General features: G+C 43.6%; 2 protein-coding genes across 2 annotated transcripts; both read left to right on the top strand.

The window, feature by feature from the left end:
- The first annotated feature begins 1580 nt into the window (after positions 1-1580).
- On the top strand, positions 1581-10897 carry serpinf2a (serpin peptidase inhibitor, clade F (alpha-2 antiplasmin, pigment epithelium derived factor), member 2a). Its single transcript, XM_037748087.1, has 9 exons — positions 1581-1726; positions 4806-4874; positions 4964-5219; positions 6369-6512; positions 6650-6692; positions 7411-7556; positions 8299-8441; positions 9427-9631; positions 9976-10897. Exons 2-9 carry the CDS (start codon positions 4821-4823, stop codon positions 10419-10421), a joined length of 1437 nt encoding a protein of 478 aa, XP_037604015.1. The 5' UTR covers positions 1581-1726; positions 4806-4820; the 3' UTR covers positions 10422-10897.
- A 695-nt stretch (positions 10898-11592) lies between these two features.
- serpinf1 (serpin peptidase inhibitor, clade F (alpha-2 antiplasmin, pigment epithelium derived factor), member 1) lies at positions 11593-17976 on the top strand. Its single transcript, XM_037749794.1, has 8 exons — positions 11593-11732; positions 14371-14431; positions 14573-14771; positions 15534-15689; positions 16167-16367; positions 16447-16586; positions 16712-16922; positions 17502-17976. The coding sequence occupies exons 2-8, from the start codon at positions 14372-14374 to the stop codon at positions 17747-17749; spliced, it is 1215 nt and encodes a 404-aa protein (XP_037605722.1). The 5' UTR covers positions 11593-11732; position 14371; the 3' UTR covers positions 17750-17976.
- Positions 17977-19614: the final 1638 nt, after the last annotated feature.

Raw genomic sequence — 19614 nt, forward strand, 5'->3', positions numbered from 1 at the left:
AATAATAATAACAATAACAATACAAATAATAATATAATGTGTGTGGTATTTACATAATAATAATAATAATAATAATAATAATAATATAATGTGGGTGATATTTACATAATAATAATAATAATAATAATAATAATAATAATAATAATAATAATAATAATAATATAATGTGGGAGATATTTACATCGTAATAATGAAACCAACCTCAGGATCAGGAGGATCAGAAGGATCGAGGTGAACGGAGGTGGCGTGAGGACCCTGTTTGTTACAGACGTGCATTGTGGGGGCGTTCAGCTGGAACCAGGCGGTCAGAACAAGGTAAACACACGCCCACGCCCACGCCCTCGCTGTGTGCTGATGTATGTGTAGAGTAGAACGCCACGAGGCCACGAAGCTGGAGGACGAGTCACTAAACAGTCCGAGACTCACTTTACCCTCCACTGGGAGACTAGAGATAGTCTAGTTTAGATTAGTTTAGTTCAGTTCATCTTAGTTTAATCTAGCCTAGTTTAGTTTAGTTTTGTTAGTTTGGTTTAACTTTGTTTAGTTTAGATTAGTTTGGTTTAGTTTATCTTAGTTTATATAAGTTTAACTTGGTTTAATATAGATTAGTTTAGTTTATCTTAGTTTAATCTAGCCTAGTTTAGTTTAGTTTTGTTAGTTTGGTTTAACTTTGTTTAGTTTAGATTAGTTTGGTTTAGTTTATCTTAGTTTATATAAATTTAATCTGGTCTTGATTAGTTTATCTTAGTTTATATTAGTTTAATCTAGTTTAGTTTAGTTTTGTGTTTTAGTTTAGAGATTAGTTTAATATATCTTTGTTGTTTATAGTTTAGTTTAGCTTAGTTTAATTTAGATTTGTTGTTTAGTTCCCTTTGTTTTAGCCTTGTTTACTTTAGTTCAGCATTGTTGTTTAGCTTAGTTTAGTTTATTTTTGCTTACTGTAGTTTAGCGTTCTAGTTCATGATTATTACATACAGAAGGTGACTGTGATGATAATGATAAAGATATGAAGTTATACGTGTGATTTTGTCATGTTTTAGATACAGTATGTGAGTCAGTAGTGAGTCTCTGGGTGGTGGATTTTCCTAAATGATGGCGTTCCTTCAGAGTATTTCGGAGTAAAGAGTCAGACTACAGACAGTTTACTGTGTCGTAGTATCTAACGTACTACTGGAAATACATCAGTTTACTGTGTCGTAGTATCTAACGTACTACTGGAAATACATCAGTTTACTGTGAGAACCTTAATCAATGAATGTGATCGTCTCTCGGCCGCTAAGACGCGTTCACAGCCAAATATTTTGACTGTCTTTGTCGTCTCTAGAGACGTTTACACCCGTCCAGTGTGTCTCTGTATTTTGACTGTCTTTGTCGTCTCTAGAGACGTTTACACCCGTCCAGTGTGTCTCTTTAGTTTGACTGTCTTTGTCATCTCTAGAGACGTTGACAACTGTCCAGTGTGTCTCTTTAGTTTGACTGTCTTTGTCGTCTCTAGAGACGTTTACACCCGTCCAGTGTGTCTCTTTAGTTTGACATACTGTAGTGTCCAAACATCGAGCCGGACCAGTGGTGGTTGATCATTAACGGAGCATTGTGGGGGCGTCAGCCGGGGAGTCCAGCCACTACGCCGTCCAGCCCAGAGAAGGTTGCACACATCCGTCTTTACTCTTATTTTAATCACCTTTTAGCTTTCTCATCGTCTGCCTCCACATCAGACACAAGCCAGGTGAGTTCCACTCCACTTCACCCAACGTCTTCTGGGACTGAATCAGTGTCTGGACAGAAGTTTCAGTCAGTTTCAGCTAAAACAACCTGTAGTTTATACAGATATAGAACGAGTGGTGGAGTTAGAAGCTACTACTCTATAGATCCACAGATCCAGACTGTGTATATGAAGTCTTATCTGGTACTCGGTGTTGGTTGAGTCGTATGGTTCATGTAGTTCAGTGTATTCTGTGTTCTGTGTATTCAGCGTATTGCAGCTCAGCCAAAAACACTTCTGAAACAGTAACCTTTAGTCTTCTGGTAAACACAGCGGCCACATCAGAAACCTCAAGTGACTCTAAAGCTACTAAACGGATCCACTGGTAGACAACGTCACCATGAATAACAACGTCAATACGCAGCTTTAGCCCGATGCATCGTAGCTCTGTGGACGACGATGTCCGTCCATCCATCAGACACTTTGGTCCAGACTAAAATATCCTGATAACATCTGGATGGATTGTCTGACGTCTCCTGCAGCAGCATCAACAGGACAACATGATAAACTACTCTAGTTCCTGACAAGACAACTCTAAACCAACTACAGCTTCAGTTGAACGTCAAGATTAATGCTAACATACATGCTAGCATGCTATTCTCATGTGAACGTGTACCAGTAGGGCCAAAATTGGCCAAAAATTACATTTGAATATTTGTTCTAAAAAAACAACCTGATGTCACGGGAAGGTGTTTACGCCACGCAACAAAACTACGGTAACGGCCGCAGTTAGGTTTAGGCAACAAAACCACCTAGTTGGGCTTAAAATACAAATTTTATCCCAACCATGGTGTTTTTCCAAGACCTATGTAAAAAACGTTTGGAAACAACGCAACAAAAAACACAAACGTCACTAAAAAACTAGGGCTGTCAAAGTTAACGTGATAATGACACGTTAGTGCAAACTCGTTTTAACGCCACTAATTTCTTTAACGCATTAACACAACTTGTGATTTTTAGGTTGTAGCGGCTCAGTTTTAAAGCTAGAGTGAAGATCCTGGTATCATAGTGAACTAGAGAACCTGATGGATCCATCGGTACCAACCATGTCAGACTAGCTGGCACTCCAAACTTACGCTAAATTCTGGCGAGGAAAAACTGTCATGTCCATTTTCAAAGGGGTCCCTTGACCTCTGACCTCCTGCCCCCACGACCCGGCCCCGGATTAGTGGAAGAAAATGGATGGATGGATGGATAGATGGATGGATGGATAGATGGATGGATGGATGATAGATGGATAGATGGATGGATGGATAGATGGATGGATGGATGATAGATGGATAGATGGATGGATGGATGGATGGATGGATGGATGGATAGATGGATGGATAGATGGATAGATGGATAGATGGATGGATGGATAGATGGATGGATGGATGGATAGATGGATGGATAGATGGATAGATGGATGGATGGATGGATAGATGGATAGATGGATAGATGGATGGATGGATGGATAGATGGATGGATGGATGATAGATGGATAGATGGATGGATGGATGGATGGATGGATAGATGGATGGATGGATGATAGATGGATAGATGGATGGATGGATGGATGGATGGATGGATAGATGGATAGATGGATGGATGGATGGATAGATGGATGGATGGATGATAGATGGATAGATGGATAGATGGATGGATGGATGGATAGATGGATGGATGGATGATAGATGGATAGATGGATGGATAGATGGATAGATGGATGGATGGATGGATAGATGGATAGATGGATAGATGGATGGATGGATGGATAGATGGATGGATGGATGATAGATGGATAGATGGATGGATGGATGGATGGATGGATGGATAGATGGATAGATAGATAGATAGATAGATAGATAGATGGATGGATGGATGGATAGATGGATGAATAGCAACTTGAGATGCGAGACTGGAGGTGGAGTTGAGAGACGACGTCTACGACCAGATTGTTTTACTTTGTTTGATTTTGTTTTAAACTCATTTTAAACCAATAAAAAGTTAAATCATCGTCAGATGACAGCCGGTGGGTTCCCAGATTGCATTTCAACCAATGCTTTCCGCCTCTTTTGGTCTCCACACAGACTGTTTACCTGCATTCAACCAAAGCCTGCTCCAATGTGATTGGTCGATACTACTCGGACTACAAACAGAAACCAGAACCGATACCTAAATCTGGTCCCGTTGCTGCAGATTCTATTGTTGTTGATTTATTCCTCGTTCCCCGTGACCGAAGATTACGTTTCATTTTCAGGTAATAATAGTGACGTTGTTCGTCATGAGGTGCGTTCAAGGCACACGAGGCAGTTAATCAGATAACTTAGGAGCAGGAAATGTGTCCTTCGTTGGACGGAATTTGGAGGATTTAACTGTTGAATCCCCAAAACTCTCAACTCAGTAAATACTTCATGTCTACATTATGTTGGTCAGAGTATTTTTATGTTCAGGTGGTCAACAGTCCTTGATGTCTTGTATGATTTAGTTCCTGGTCCCTAAAGATCAATGTCCATTACCCAGCCAACATGGTTATGTGGGCCCCACATGGGTTATGCTGGGGGTACCTGGGTACCAAGTGGGTATGGGCCCGAAATGGGCATCTTATCTGGGGCCCACTTGGGTCAACTAAGTAGGTCCCACATGGGCTCCCCATGTGGGCTACCTGTGTGGGTCCTAGTTGGGTTACTACTGGGAAATAAGTGCATGGGGCTAACATTGAAACTCTGGACAAACCCTCACATTTCAGCCCATGTAGTCCCCATGTAGTCCCCACATAGAACTTAAAGCTGGGACCAAGATGGGTCTTGGGTATGTTGCCCAGTTGGGGCCCACAAAACACCCAGTGTAATCCTGCATGAAATCCATGTGGGCATTGACATTGAGTCGTTATGGAACCTGTGGACAATCCCATATAGGGCCCATTTTCAGCCCATTTACTGTCCACATATAGGAGACAAAAGATATTACTAATCCCATCATTAGTTAGAAATCTAATAATGTGTTCTGGTAATCCTATATATGGTTCTCATGGTTAATGATGTGTCTTTGTGTTTTTCAGGCTGGTTGTTTGGAAATGAAGCTGTGTCTTCTTCTTCTCTTGCTTTGTCTCTGCTGTCTGGGACTAACTGTAAGAACAAACCTCCGTCTAGTAAACTAAATACTTTACTAGCTGTTTCATCAGAGAGTGAACCCTGTCTTCTGTCCTCCCGTCTTCAGGAGGACCTCAGTACAACAGCTCCTGATGTCTCCGTTCCTGTAGACGATGAAGAGGAGAAGGAGACGAAGGAGGAGGAGGAGGTTCAGGGCTGCGGAGGAGGGCGGGTGTTCAGCCCCGAGGACCACCGGGCGATAGGGGGCGCTATCGAGCGACTGGGTTTACAGCTCCTGGAGAAGCTTCCTATTGGTCCGCAGCAGCCCAACGTCGTCCTATCACCTCTCAGCCTGGCGTTGGCCCTCGCTCAGCTCACCTTAGGTCAGTGACACGATAACGCAGGAGGCGATAAGCGTGGATAAGAACGCCGCTGTTGCTTTTGGCGTGTCATGTGTACGCCATGTAGTCTGTACTGACTGCAATGTAAACACATCCTCGTAAATACGCTACGCTCAGAGCTAGAGACGGAGAAGAAAAAGAGAGACAGACTGCTGATGATGGACGGGTCCAACAAACACAGGACTTTAACCAGGAGGCCGTTTGGTTTTGGAAGTTACGTTTGTGACGTTGTTTTTTCCCGTACTTATTAGGGCCCGAACACCGACAACGGTGGGCCGCGAGGACCCCGTGTAAACGTGATTGACACAACGTGAGGTTGTGTTTATGTTTAAACATGCGACAATTTCAGACAAAAAATAGGAACTTGGTGTTCAAAGGCCTTAAAGTTGAGCTGAGTCTGAATGTATAGCTGAACCTGACAAACTGAGTCTAAGATTACTAAAGTTAACGCAATAATAACACGTTAACGCAAATTAGTTTTAACAGCACTAATTTCTTTAACGCATTAATGCAACGTGCAATTTTTAAGGTTGTAGCAGGCTTTTGGACATTCGTCGAACATTTTTCGGTCATTTTTTTGGGGTCATTTTTTTGGACATTTTTGGGACATTTTTCTGACTTTTTTTCGAAAACTTCTCGGATATTTATCAACAATCATGTGATTAATCGCAATTCAATATTTTGAATTGATTGACAGCCCTAATAATTATCAAAATAACTATTAATTATGTTGAATAAAGATGTCAAAAGATGCCGTCCTTGCTGTGTTCAAATCCAATAGTGTCCTCTGCTCCTTTGTTCTTGCAGAGTGAGCAGCTTGGCGTTAACTTGCTTCGTTCCTGTTGCTTGTAAAGTTAGCTCTGTTTCAGCTGCTGATGTTAAACTTGTTAACTTTAGGTTAACAGAGTAAACTGAGCTACGCAGGAATCTTGGATAAACCTTTTGATTTTACAACCTTTCCTCTGGTTTCACCGTCAGTACGCTGATAGCGTGGCAGCAAATTTAAAGTGAGGAAATGTTTGCAGATGTAAAGCCACATGTTGAAGAGGCTGCTCATGTTTATTCTGTATACGGTCCATCAGCTGTTCCTGTTTTATGAAACATGTTGATCAGATTGAATTTGTCTCTCAGGAGCTCGTAATGAGACGGAGAAGCTGCTGCTGGAGAGCCTCCACGCCGTCAGTCTGCCGTGTTACCACCACATCCTGGGAGGTCTCGTGACTCACTTCAGGAACACGTCGCTGGAGGTGGCGACTCGCATGTACCTGAGACCAGGTGTGTGTTCTGAGGACCGCTGAACCGCTGAAACACATCTATTGTACTATTCGTCTTATCCAACTTTTTTACATTTTCTCTCCTTCCTTCCTTTCTTTCTTTTTTTCTTTCTTTCTTTCTTTCTTTCTTTCTCTCAGGATTTGAAGTGAAGTTGTCTTTTGTTGAGGAATCTCTGGCCAGGTATCAGTTACAATCAGACCATTAACACACTGAATGAAGCTGCTTTTCATCAGAGTTTGAACATCCTGCACACACCTGAGATATAATGAGTGAATGATAATGGTTCAGCACAACATCTGGACCCAAATTCAGACAACTGAGACAAAGATGGACGACTAAAGACAATCAAAATGTTGTAAACTAGAGATCAGTAAGGCTAAAAGTCTCAGAGCAGGAAACTGACCAAACAAGCAGAGAGAAGAGGGAGGTGAGGAGCGTTGATTTAGAGCTCCAGATACTGGAGAGCTGATGGGTGGATTGGGAACAGCTGAGGGGATGAGGAGGTGGAGGGAAAGCTCTCTAGTGACGGCTGCTGGTCATGGAGGGAAATGGGTCTGTAGTCTCACTCACAGCTGGATGAAGCTCCTTCTTTAAGGCGGAGGGGATCAATACAGCGGCTACTAAGGGACCAACTTCCCTTAGGGGGGAATTGAGGTCCGTTTTGATCCCGTTCTAAAATATAAATATATAAAAAGTAGTTTGAGCAGTTTACAGTAAGTATTTGTACCGGTCCCAGACATCGGATTGTGCTCTATGACGAACACTAAACTCATAATAATAGTGGTAGGAAGTAAACACAGTAATAATGGATCATTTTCTTACGTTTCTACCGACCTCTTCTTTCCGTCCTGTTGTCTTCATGTTTGCTGTGGAAGTTAAGAGATGTTTTTCTCTTCAGGTACCAGTCATCCCCCGTCCCGCTGGTCTCCGTGGAGGAGATCAACCAGTGGGTGGAGAACGCCACCAACGGTCACATCCACAACTTCCTGGACAGTATTCCACACAACGTGGTGCTGATGCTCATGAATGCTGTGTACTTCAAAGGTGAACCATCTTCACCAAAGACCAGTCAGTTTGGGGATTCATGTAGTCAGAGGGCCACGGTTCTGATCCGGTCCCTCCAACCTCCCACTGCCTTTATAGTCCCACTCACTGCTCAATGAAGCTCATCTTTAAAGTATAGGGTACTTATTTATGTATGTGTGTATGTATATACCTGACGATTTAAATATCCGTCTCTTTCCCAATGTAAGTCTACGGGAAAAAGTCTTTCTGGGCCCAATAGCATCACGTGACGGACACGGAAGTTGTAGTACCGCTGTTTGGCCACTACGAAAGTTGGGATCGATGCTCGGCACTCTTCCTGGAGGGTTTGGTTGCTGCCCATCAGCTGGACAGAGCAATCTAACAATCTGGAGGGAAAGGATGCCTTTATTTGACAGTCGTAGTGTAGGGAGACACGGAGAGCGGTATGAGGTGCAACAAGAGTCCCTGGCCGGGAATCGAACCGTGGACAATGTGGTTATGTGGTTATGTGGTCTGCCATTGGAGATCATGGTCTGAGCCAAAAAGGACAACATCATCAGCAAACAGTTCACGCCCTAAAACCATCAGACCAGATTTCTCCAGACCAGGACAGCTCCTTGAGCATCACAAAGAGTCTAATGCTCTTCATGAAGTGCTGCCTTAGTTCTTAAAATGCAAACACAGGTGACTCATGAATTCAGGTTGTCAAAAAACAGATTTACTAATGAGTCCCCCCCCACCCCCCCGTTGTGTTTGTCAGGTGAATGGCGGACACGATTTGACCCTCTGGGCACCTCCAAGGGAGCGTTCTACCTGGACAACCAGAACTCGGTGTTGGTGGACATGATGAAGTCGGCCCAGTACCCTCTCCGCCTGCTGGACGATCCAGCACTGGAAGCACAGGTAGGTCACATCAGTGATGGTGCCGATTCTGTCCATCACAGTAGTGTCACGGCTAAACCAGCTTTGCCTCAATAGGGGTCTGTCCATACTCACACGGCTCTCTAGGGGTAACTACGAAGCTAGTCAGCCGGCATATGAAGAAGCACTGGGCTATTCGTTAGCATACCTGCTGCCGGCGTGTAGCGTGGGCCAGCCTACCCGGTCTCCGCTTGCTACCTGCTCGCTGTTCCGAGTTGCTCGGCCAGCTCCCGACTCCGCCTCAGTCCCATCGCTGGTGCGTCTGGGCGGCTCTGGGGAGAGCCCAATCAGCGGTGGGCCGACGGTCAGCCTCGTTCAATAAGTCTCGTTAAGACGAGACGTAGACCGAGACGTAGACTGAGACATAGACCGATACACGAAGAACTGTTGACAGCACAAACATTCACGGGGACATTGTTCAGTCATGATGTCACGTCGTCAGTCTTCTCAGGAACACTTTCCCTCGTGGGCTGCTGCTCCCAGTTTTCAAACCGGAACCAACATGGCGGCTCGTTTGTCCTGAAAATAGTTCACTGAAACGTGTTTCTGAAAACATTTAATGAGAGAAATAATCCAGGAAGTTGATGAATCTGTCTTTATTTTAGATCGACAACGGTTAGTTTAAAAGTTTCTTGAGAGTTTCCAGAAGCGGCGAGTCCCGTCGGACGCCCCTGATTTGCATAATGTATCCTAGACCTCAACTTTATGCAAATGAGGAGCGGCCGATGTGACGGTTCGTCTCTCGAATTGCGTCACCACGCTACCAGAATGCATTGCACGGCTGCTTACAATGAATGGGAAGCGTGGAAAGGAGAGCCAAGCAAACAATGAGAAATCTACGTTGATCACAACGGCTGCCGAAGAGGTTTTGCCTCCTGAATGAGAAATCCAGTTTTGTTTTATACAAGAAACCCGTCTATAAAGAAATAACAGAACTAAAGAGGAAGTCCGTCTCTCTCTCCGGCAGGTTGCCAGTTTTCCCTTCAAGGGAAACACCAGTTTCTTAATCGTGAAGCCGTTGCCGGGCAGAGGAAACGTGTCGGCGGTGCTTCCCAGACTGAACATCTCCGACCTCTACAGACGTTTACCTCAGGAGAAAACGATGCAGGTCAATTTACCCAAGCTGAAGCTGCAGTACCGCCAGGAGCTCCAGGAGGCGCTGACCAGCATGGGTGAGAACATCAGCTCCACTAAGACTGAAGGGATGTCTGGATACCTGGACACGGTATACCGACATGTATACATAGACGCCGCATTGGACGCTTCAGCCCGTTGCAGAGATACGTCAACGTGGGCGCCATATTGGACCAGTCTTTCCTGGTCCAATATGTCGCCCACGTTGTCCAGGAGTTAATGCGGCGTCTATGTATATACGTCTTTGGTCAGTTTAGCCTGAATGTGCCAAACCAGGAAGTGAATATGATCAAACTGAGTATCCTGATGCATCAACATACGTCAACCAACGATGTCGTGTTTCCTGTCTCTCTCTCTCTCTCTCTCTGATTCTCTCCATCAGGCCTCGGCTCTCTGTTTTCAGGTCCGGACCTTTCCGGCATTTCCGACCAGCCTCTGACGGTGGCGAGCGTCCGCCACGCCAGCACCATAGAGCTCAGCGAGGAAGGCGTGGAAGCGTCCGCCACCACCGTCGTGACCTCCATGCGTTCCGTGTCCCTCTTCTCCGCCAACTCCCCCTTCTTCTTCGCCCTCGTCGACGACGCCTCCCTGGCCCCGCTCTTCATGGGCGTCGTCACGAACCCCGCCCCCGACAACGACCCCATACCCCTCAGCACCATGAACGACCAACCGGCGATGGAGAATGTCAAGAAAAGAGACACAGATAGCGAACACTGCAACAGCTCGAGCAGCGAGGCGACGAAGGTGCAGTCGTGTAGCGCCGCCGCCGCCACCGAGAGGAAGCAGCTGCAGCCTGTGAACGAACTGGAGGGCGGCGATGGGAAGTAACGGCGAGAAGAAACCAGACGACTCTGCACTGGCCGGAAGCTTTAAATCTGAAGGAATAGTTCGACTTGTTTTGGAAATATGCTTGTTGGGTTTCTCGCTGAGATTTAACTCTCCGCGTATTTCACAAATTGTCAAACTTCTCCTTCTCAGTAGATTCAGAGGATTCATTTTCCACATTGATTATGTTTTTAGCAAATTAGTCAGGTTTCTGATGTGATGATTAAAGTAGGGTGTTTAATGATGTTTATAATACACTTATTAGGTTTTCCAGCTGATGAAAGAAGATTCTGTCAAACAGAAACATGAAACTCTTTCATTCAAAAACAACAAACCAAGTCGTGTATTATGATGTTAAAAGTCTTTTTCTTTCTTTGCAGATGTTTTATCTACAACGTGATGATTTTAATTTGATATTCAGTCACAGAAAATAAAACGTTGACATAAATAAAATAATGTGTAAATTGATTTGATTTGTGGACGGAGAGCTTTATTGGTTTGAGTGAAGTTAACGCTTCAAGTGCGAGAAACGAAAACCAATTTTTTCCCAGGATTGCAGGTCTCTTCCAGACTGGTTTAGGACAAAATTATGAACCAAAAGCTAACACTTCCTTTAAAGGGACTGTTAGTAAGAATCCTAAATGTCTTGTTAACAGCTTCACCTGTGTCCGTTAAGTCAACTAAAGTCAGCGTCCTGTTGCTGGCGCTTGTGCTCGCTCTACATAGACATGAAGGAGCATCGCTCAACACAGTGAGGAGACACACGTCAGCTAAAAGCACAATATCACTCTATATTTCAGCTGCTTGGCAGTAATGTTAGCTGACCAGACCAAGGTCTCTCCATGAATCAATGCTGATCCTAGTGTTGGCTTTTCCCGCCTCAGCCTCCCGACCGCGGTCGGAGGGAACGGGGGAGACGCCGGAGTTTTGGTCGGAGACGATAACGTTTCTCTCTGCGGAGCCCCGTCACTTCACAAGACACGGGAAACCTCTGTTGGTCTGGAGGAGCTGCAGCAGTTATTTCTGCACAAACGTCCACTGAACATTCACTAGATATTCTCAGAGCTAAACTAACTCTTCTGCAGTGTGGAGTGAGCAGCATGCACGTGAGAGGTGGAGAGAGAGAGAGAGAAGGAGCGCGGTGTGTGAGTGAAGGCAGGCAGAGGAGCAGAGGAGCAGAGTACAGCAGAGATTTAGGTCTGCAGAGAGAGAGAGAGAGAGAGAGAGAGAGAGAGAGAGAGAGAGAGAGAGAGCGAGAGAGAGCGAGAGATTCTGATTCTGGGCAACGTGGAACTGTCCTGGAGCAGCCGAGAGGTGAGTGCTCTTTTACGCGCTTTGTTTGGTCACTTTGCGCTTTTACGCACAACTTTTGTCTTCATGATCCGCAGCAGCAGCAGCAGTAGCAGTAGCAGTAGTAGTAGTGATAGTAGTAGTAGTAGTAGTTTGTTCTATTTGACTGTTAGTCTAGTTACTGCATGAAAACGGAGAGCTGCTGCAGGTCTCCGTTTCCATGCAGCAAGAGAGAGAGCTGCTGCAACTTTGACATGAAGTGAAGCAGAAATAAATGTTTGATGAACCTGCAGAGATTCAGAAGTTCATCTCATGAATTCATCTTTTGGCACAAAGAGAAACCCTCTCGTCTCTCGTCTCTCGTCCTTCATGATATAAAATCAGTTTGATAATGGTTTTAACTCTCTGAAACATGGTGATTATGTTGATTATGTTGATTATGTTTCCAGTCTCTGCAGAGATTTCTGAACTTTTCCATCTGAGCTGCCAACAAACACTGAAGGCTTTATATAATAGATCTGATCTCAGGTCAGAGTCCTCTGTGTCTCACATTAAACAGACTGAACACATCAGATCCTACAGTGTGTTTTAAACATGTGATAAAGACATTAGAGTCATATCTCTGAAGATATAATGAGTAATATCACGTTTGGTATTAATGGTTATCAGATTCAGTGAGAGGTGAGAGGAGGTGACGGAGCAGCCGGAGCTCTGGGTTGGTTTGCAGGTTATTCAGGGTTGGGAAGACTTTTGGTGCCAAGAACATTTTGTGAGCTCCACTTAAAAAAAAAGGAATAATCCCAGATGTGATATGAGAGAGCAGCCAGTGAGGACACATTCCTGTGAGCTTCAGAGACACGTTGCTGCAGGAAAACACACGTCTGCTGAGTCAGCAGTTCATCTTCAGTCTGCTGCTGCAGGACTCTGTAGGACTCTGCAGGACTCTGTAGGACTCTGCAGGACTCTGTAGGACTCTGTAGGACTCTGAAGGTCTGAATAAAGTCTGTTTATTAGCACTAAAACTGATCAAACTCTCAGTCTGTCCGGGTCTTAAAGGTCATAAAGGTCTTAAAGGTCATAAAGATTCCTTGGTCCTCTGTTGCCTTCACGCCGTGGTGATAATATCTGACATCAGAGTGTCACTATGTTGCATTCAGGTGCTGAAACATCCAGAGCAGAGGACATCCAGAACTATTTAGTTTTATTGTTCTGGTTGGATTCCTTTCATCTGAAACAACTCTGAGAACAGTTCAATCAGTCATGTGGTTTCTCAACATCAGATTAACCAAAAAAGGAATTTCTTATTTTAATTTTTTCGGTGTCAGAAAATGTAAAATATCAGAACATATTGGAATATAAAGATAAACTGTGATAGAAGATGAATGTGTTTTAGAGATGATGTGAGAAACTGATGGAGAGAAACGATGAGAAGAAGCTTCAGCCTCGGAGGTTATTCTGTTGGCTGGAACCGTCTGGGTTTCCCATCATGCATTGTGTGTGTGTGTGTGTGTGTGTGTGTGTGCGTGTGTGTGAGGTCCAGATGACTTCAGATGCTTTCGTGTTTGTGAAACCATGAGAACTAGGAGAGAACCAGGTCCAGATGTGTGCTGCAGAACAAAAGAAGCATTGTGTGTTTTACTGTGTTATAAACCAGCAGAGTAGTTTATACCACAGTGATGATATATAGTATAAACCTGTAGTTTATACCACAGTGATGATATATAGTATAAACCTGTAGTTTATACCACAGTGATGATATATAGTATAAACCTGTAGTTTCATCACAGTGATGATACATAGTATAAACCTGTAGTTTCATCACAGTGATGATACATAGTATAAACCTGTAGTTTATACCACAGTGATGATATATAGTATAAACCTGTAGTTTATACCACAGTGATGATATATAGTATAAACCTGTAGTTTATACCACAGTGATGATATATAGTATAAACCTGTAGTTTCATCACAGTGATGATACATAGTATAAACCTGTAGTTTCATCACAGTGATGATACATAGTATAAACCTGTAGTTTCATCACAGTGATGATATATAGTATAAACCTGCAGAGCTCCTGTTGGACGGCTGAACAGCTGCAGAGCTGAGATTATAGTTTTCTTCTTCTTCGTGGTCCTGACGGCGTCATCAGTTTACGTTTTGTGGTGAAGTTCCTGCTGGTTGTATAATTTTGTGGCGTTCCTCTGCAATCATCCATAAACACTGTGAGGCTGTGAGATGATGAAACTCTGACCGCCGTCAGATGTGAACGTTGATCCATAAACACTGAGACTGTCTCGCTCTGTCAGGCATGTTAGAGCTGGTTTGATTAGCCTTAAACACTCGAGGAGAAATCATGAGCGTTTGGTTTGATGCAGCAGATATATCACTATTATATATTATATAATATAATATATACATCAGAGCGGCACATACGGGTACGTCCCAAAAAGTCAAGACCACGCCCCTTTTTGGGGATATTCTCTATTAGATATTATTTTATCTCTGTTGTTGTAGTTTAGTATATTCAACGTGCTTCGTGTCTCTTGACTGTTTCTATAGACACTAGGGATGTCACGGTACCAGACATCTAGTAGTCGATACCAACACCAGGGAATTTACACATCTTCATCATCATGTCTTCATGTTTGTCTTCCAGGATGAAGCGAACAACTTTCCTGCTGGTGTTTGGAGTCGTGCTGAGCTTCTGTCGGGCTCAGGTATCACATGATCTTCAATATTTTATAATCAATAAATCTTCTGTGCAAACCAACAACGTGTCGGTCCGTCTCTCACGTACACATAAAGTTCAAATAAATACATAAATCCTTGAATAAAATGTCTCCGTTTACCTTTACCAGTCTGACACGGGAGGCGAGGAGACCGGCGGCGGCGAGGAGGAACACGTGGAGCTCTTCACCACGCCGGCGACTAAGATGGGCGCCGCCACCTCGGACTTCGGCTACAACCTGTTCCGCGCCCTGGCGAGCCGCGACGCCGCCACCAACGTCTTCCTGTCCCCCATCAGTGTGTCCGCGGTGCTGACGCAGCTCTCCATGGGTGAAGACAATAAAAACACACAACTAACTAAACCCAAACCGGTGCTTTGGTTCTGACCGCCACGGTGTGTACGGGCTCGTCGGAGAAACACTGGTTGAAACAGATTGTTGTTTGCTGCTCTCCGAAAAAACACAAGTCATCATCAGGTGGTCGGAGGTGTCACATGACACCAAGTTTACCGTTGGTTTTCATAATTACTGAACATGAAGCTGCTGAACAAGATTAATAATCCAGTCTGAGTTCAGTCTGGAAAAAGTCATGAAATGTTATGTATTGATTCGTGTCCAAAGACATACATTTCACTTTTTTTTCGTGATGGTCGTCAGCACCAGAAAACCGCTGTTCACGTCCCTGTGTGAAGCCACAAGTCAAAGCTGATCTATTTGTCGCATAACTTCCGTATTTAAGTTACAACACTTCCGGAGTTATTTTAACCCAAACCACGATCTTTTTTAGAGCTAACTAAGTAGTGTTTGTCACGTAACTTCAATAATTAAGTTACGGCATTTACAGAGTTATTGTAACCCAAATCAGGATCCTTTCCTAAACCTAACGAAGTAGTTTTGTTGCCTAACAACGTTGATCTTTTCTAAACCTAACTAAGTTTTATTTTGAAAAAGACTTGAGTGGAAATTAACAACACTGTCTCGTGTTGCCAGATATTTGTAGGAAAACACAGAAAAAATACGTTGTTTAAAGTGCTGACCATCACAAAAAAAGGAAATTGGTGTCTCACTAAACATTATCCCGTTTGTTCCTCAGGAGGGTCGGAGAACGCTCAGCGGCAGCTGTTCAGGGCTCTGAGGTACCACACCCTGCAGGACCCTCAGATTCACAACACCCTGAAGGACATGCTGGTCTCCGTCAGGGCGCCCGGGAAAGGCCTGAGTACTGCCGCTCGCATCTACCTGGCACGACGTGAGTTCATGTAGGAGGGCTGGGTGTAAACATCAGGGATCCACGTATTCCTAAAACAGTAGACTGTTTTAAAGAAGTGGATGTTGTCACCGTAACGCCACCCATCCGTTAGTGGACTACGGATTTGAAGCCTTGAGTTTGGCATTTTGGTCGTCTCAATCTTGGTTTTTTGACATTGAGTTTTTCACCACAGACGGGCAGGCCTCGATCCTCCGTCTTTATAGGCACATACAGCGTATCAGTGGATATTAATTCCATGAACATGTATAATTCAGCCGAGAGATGCGTTGTATAAGGAGCAGAGGGCCAAGAACAGAGCCCTGAGGTACGCCATATTTCACCTCAGAGAATGTTGATGTTGTGTTATTAAAAGAGACACACTGAGTTTGTGGATAGATAAGATTGTAACCATGAAAGAGCCGACCCAGAGATGCCAAATTAGTTTCCTACTCTTTTTACTGATTAACTGTCTTTCAGGACGTGTGAAGCAGGACTTCTTCTCGCTGGTGGAGCAGCAGTATGGAGTTCGTCCGAAGTCCCTGCAGGGAGGAAATAGAGATATGAAAGAAATCAACGACTGGGTGTCTCGGGAGACCGGCGGGAAGGTGCAGCGCCTCCTGGCCAAGCCCATCCCCCAGAACTCTGGGGTGAACACCGTGAGCGCCGCCTACTTTAAAGGTACGTCATCTCGCCAGCTGGTTCGTCGGTTTAATCGTGAACCAGCTGAGGATGCTTGAACACCGTTTCCTGTAAACAGGGAAGTGGGTGACTCGGTTCGGTCAGAGCGCAGCAATGGAGAACTTCCAACTGGACGGCGGGCTACCTGTCCGCGTTCCCATGATGCAACAGGATAACTACCCCGTGAAGATGGGCATCGACCCAGATTTGAGCTGTACGGTGAGTGTTTTCTACTAAAACTGGTTTAAACTTCATTACCCATAATCCCTATGTGGTGACACCACTAACCAGCCTGTGATGCTTGAATAAAGTCCTTCATCCCACTTCCTGTTCTCCTCCTCCAGATCGCTCAGATCCAGATGCAGGACGACGTCAGCATGTTCGTCTTCCTGCCCGATGACGTGACCTCCAACATGACGCTGCTGGAGGAAAGTCTGACCGCAGAGTTCGTCCAGGATCTCTCCATGACGCTGCATCCTGCCACGGTGTCCCTCGCTCTGCCAACCCTGAGGCTCAGCTACTCCACCGACCTGCTGCCGCTGCTCAGCGACCTCGGTGAGTCCAGATCTGGCACGCAGACGGGGATTCTCAACAGATACAAAGAAAGAACAATATTGCACACATATGTTAAATTTGTATTCATATCTGTCTGATCCGTTAACTACGTCGTTAATCCATTTTTTCTTCTGATATATTGATTAATTGTTTGGTCAATATAACATCAATAACTTTGTTATGGAAAAAGATAGAGAAAGAAAATGTTCGTTGCAGTTTCCCCTTGCCCAAATTGACGTCTTCTTTTTCTCCAAACGGCAAAGATATTGAATTTAAAATAATGCAAAACAAAAAAAGCAACACATTATATGAAATATAGATTGGAAAAAGCTTGAAGAAAATGCCTAAAACAAATTATCAGTTATCAAAATAGTTGCTGATTAATTTTCTGCTAATCAAATAATCGATTGACTGCTCGTTGCAACTTTAAAATAAAGTTAAACATCATCTGCAATCTGGATGATATGATATATATAATATATATATCATATACATCATATATATCCATATATATATATATATATGGATATATATGATGCAACACTTGTTCACTGTCTACGAATGGACTCCTCCCTGCAGGTCTCTCTGAATGGCTCGCCAACACGGATCTGGAGAAGATCACGACTCAGACCATCAAGCTCGGCAGCGTCCATCACAAGGTCGTCATGGAGACGGCGCCCGAGGGGACCCATTACCCGACCGCCGACACACCGGCTCACCTGTCCTACCGAGTGGACCGGCCCTTCCTCTACCTGATCCGGGACGAGGCGTCGGGAGCGCTGCTCTTCATCGGCAGGGTGGTCAACCCCAAGGACCTGAGGATATAACACACACAGCCCTGTACTTCTACCTTTGTGAGGACACTCATTGATATAACGCATTCCCCGACCCTGTAACCTCACCGTAACCATCACAACGATACGACGCAGTATTACAGCCACACTGAGGACAAATAAATAAATCTGAGATTACGAGAATAAAGTCATAAGTTTAAGAGAATAAAGTGATAATATTATAAAGTAGTAATGTTACGTGTTATTTTAGAGGGTAAATAGTGTGAAAATGAGGAACGTGGAGCATCTTGTGAAGTTCTGCTTTAGTTTAGGTTTCACTAATAACCAAATACTTCATCTTTTGGCTCATCATCAGCACATTATCATCAGTATCAGGACCTGGAAGAGATTGTTAAAGAAACTGAGTTTATTCTGAAGAAAGAGTCAAAAGGACCTGATGAAGAAATGACTCTTTAGAGGAGGAGGAAATGACTTTTATTTTACTAAAGTTATGACTATTTCTCGTAATATTACAACATTTTTCTCGTAAAGTTATGACTTTATTCTCGAAATATTACCGACTTTTGTTTCATGAAATAGTATGACTTTATTGTCATTAAATTACAACTTTTTTCTTCTAATATTATGACTTCATTCTTGAAATCTCTGATTTTCTTTCCCTCAATGCGACCCTGATACTCCGTCGTACAACTAAATGCCTAACCCTTATCCTAACCTAAACCTAACTCAAACCTGAACATTGAAACCAACCACCCTGAATCAGGCCTTTGAGGCCTAAAGGTCCTCACTCTGAAGGTCTAAACACTTGGTCCCCACAAAGGTAGCTGTACCAGAACACTCACACACACTCTTAGCAGGTCCTAGGAGGATTTGCTTCGCGTTCCTGGTGGCAGATATTTACGAGGATATTTGATTTTACTTTTAACTTTTCACGATGAGACATGCATGATCATGTTAATCTGACAGAACACACTGACAATACTCTGAGCTCACCAAAGGATTGTTTATGAAAGAAACCGAATATTGTCATTTGTGTTAAAAGATAATAAACGACAATGAAATGAAATGAAACACGTCTCTCTGGTTCTGTCTGTTCCTGCTCCCCAGAGGATCAACCTTCATGTTGACATCCTCAGAACAAACTTTAGTTTCACTTTAAGTAGAGCCGTCAAAGTTAACACGATAACGGCGCAAATTAGTTTCAACGCCACAAATTTCTTTAACACAACTTGTGATTTTTAGGTCGTAGCAGCTCAGTTTTACAGATAGAGAGAAGATCCTGGTATCATAGTAAACTAGAGAACCTGATGAATCCATCAGTACCAACCAGGTCAGACCAGCTGGTCATAAAGGAGGTTAAATAACGCTCCAAAAATACGCTGAATTCTATTGATTGATTGATTAAATCTTTATGATTGGAGCATATTGTTTTATGCTAAATGCAGTACCTGTGAGGCTTTCTGGATCAATATCTGTTATTTTTTTGTGTTGTTCATTGATTTACAGTAATAAATATATACATAAAGCATCATATTCTCCCTCTCCCATGTTGACAAATCTCCCTTTATGGTACATTATAACAGATATAAAATGCTATGTTAAAAAACTGTTAAAATGTTCGAATTAATTTACGATTAATCACGATTAAATATTTTAATTGATTGACAGCCCTTATTTTAAGTTCTTCTTTCCATCCCAGTTTCTCCTGGAAGAACCTTCATGTTGGATAATCCTGCAGGACAGTTCATGTTGTAGTTTTGTGAAAATGCCGAACATAGTGTCGCCTCTGTGTGACGGGTCGGAGGTCAGGGTGCCGGATCGCAGAGTGAAACACAGACGTTGGGTTGTTAAGTTGTTGTTTAACCTCCTTCACCTGGTTGGTACTGATGGATTCATCA

Source organism: Sebastes umbrosus, chromosome 17 (assembly GCF_015220745.1).
Source record: "Sebastes umbrosus isolate fSebUmb1 chromosome 17, fSebUmb1.pri, whole genome shotgun sequence".
NCBI lineage: Eukaryota > Metazoa > Chordata > Actinopteri > Perciformes > Sebastidae > Sebastes > Sebastes umbrosus.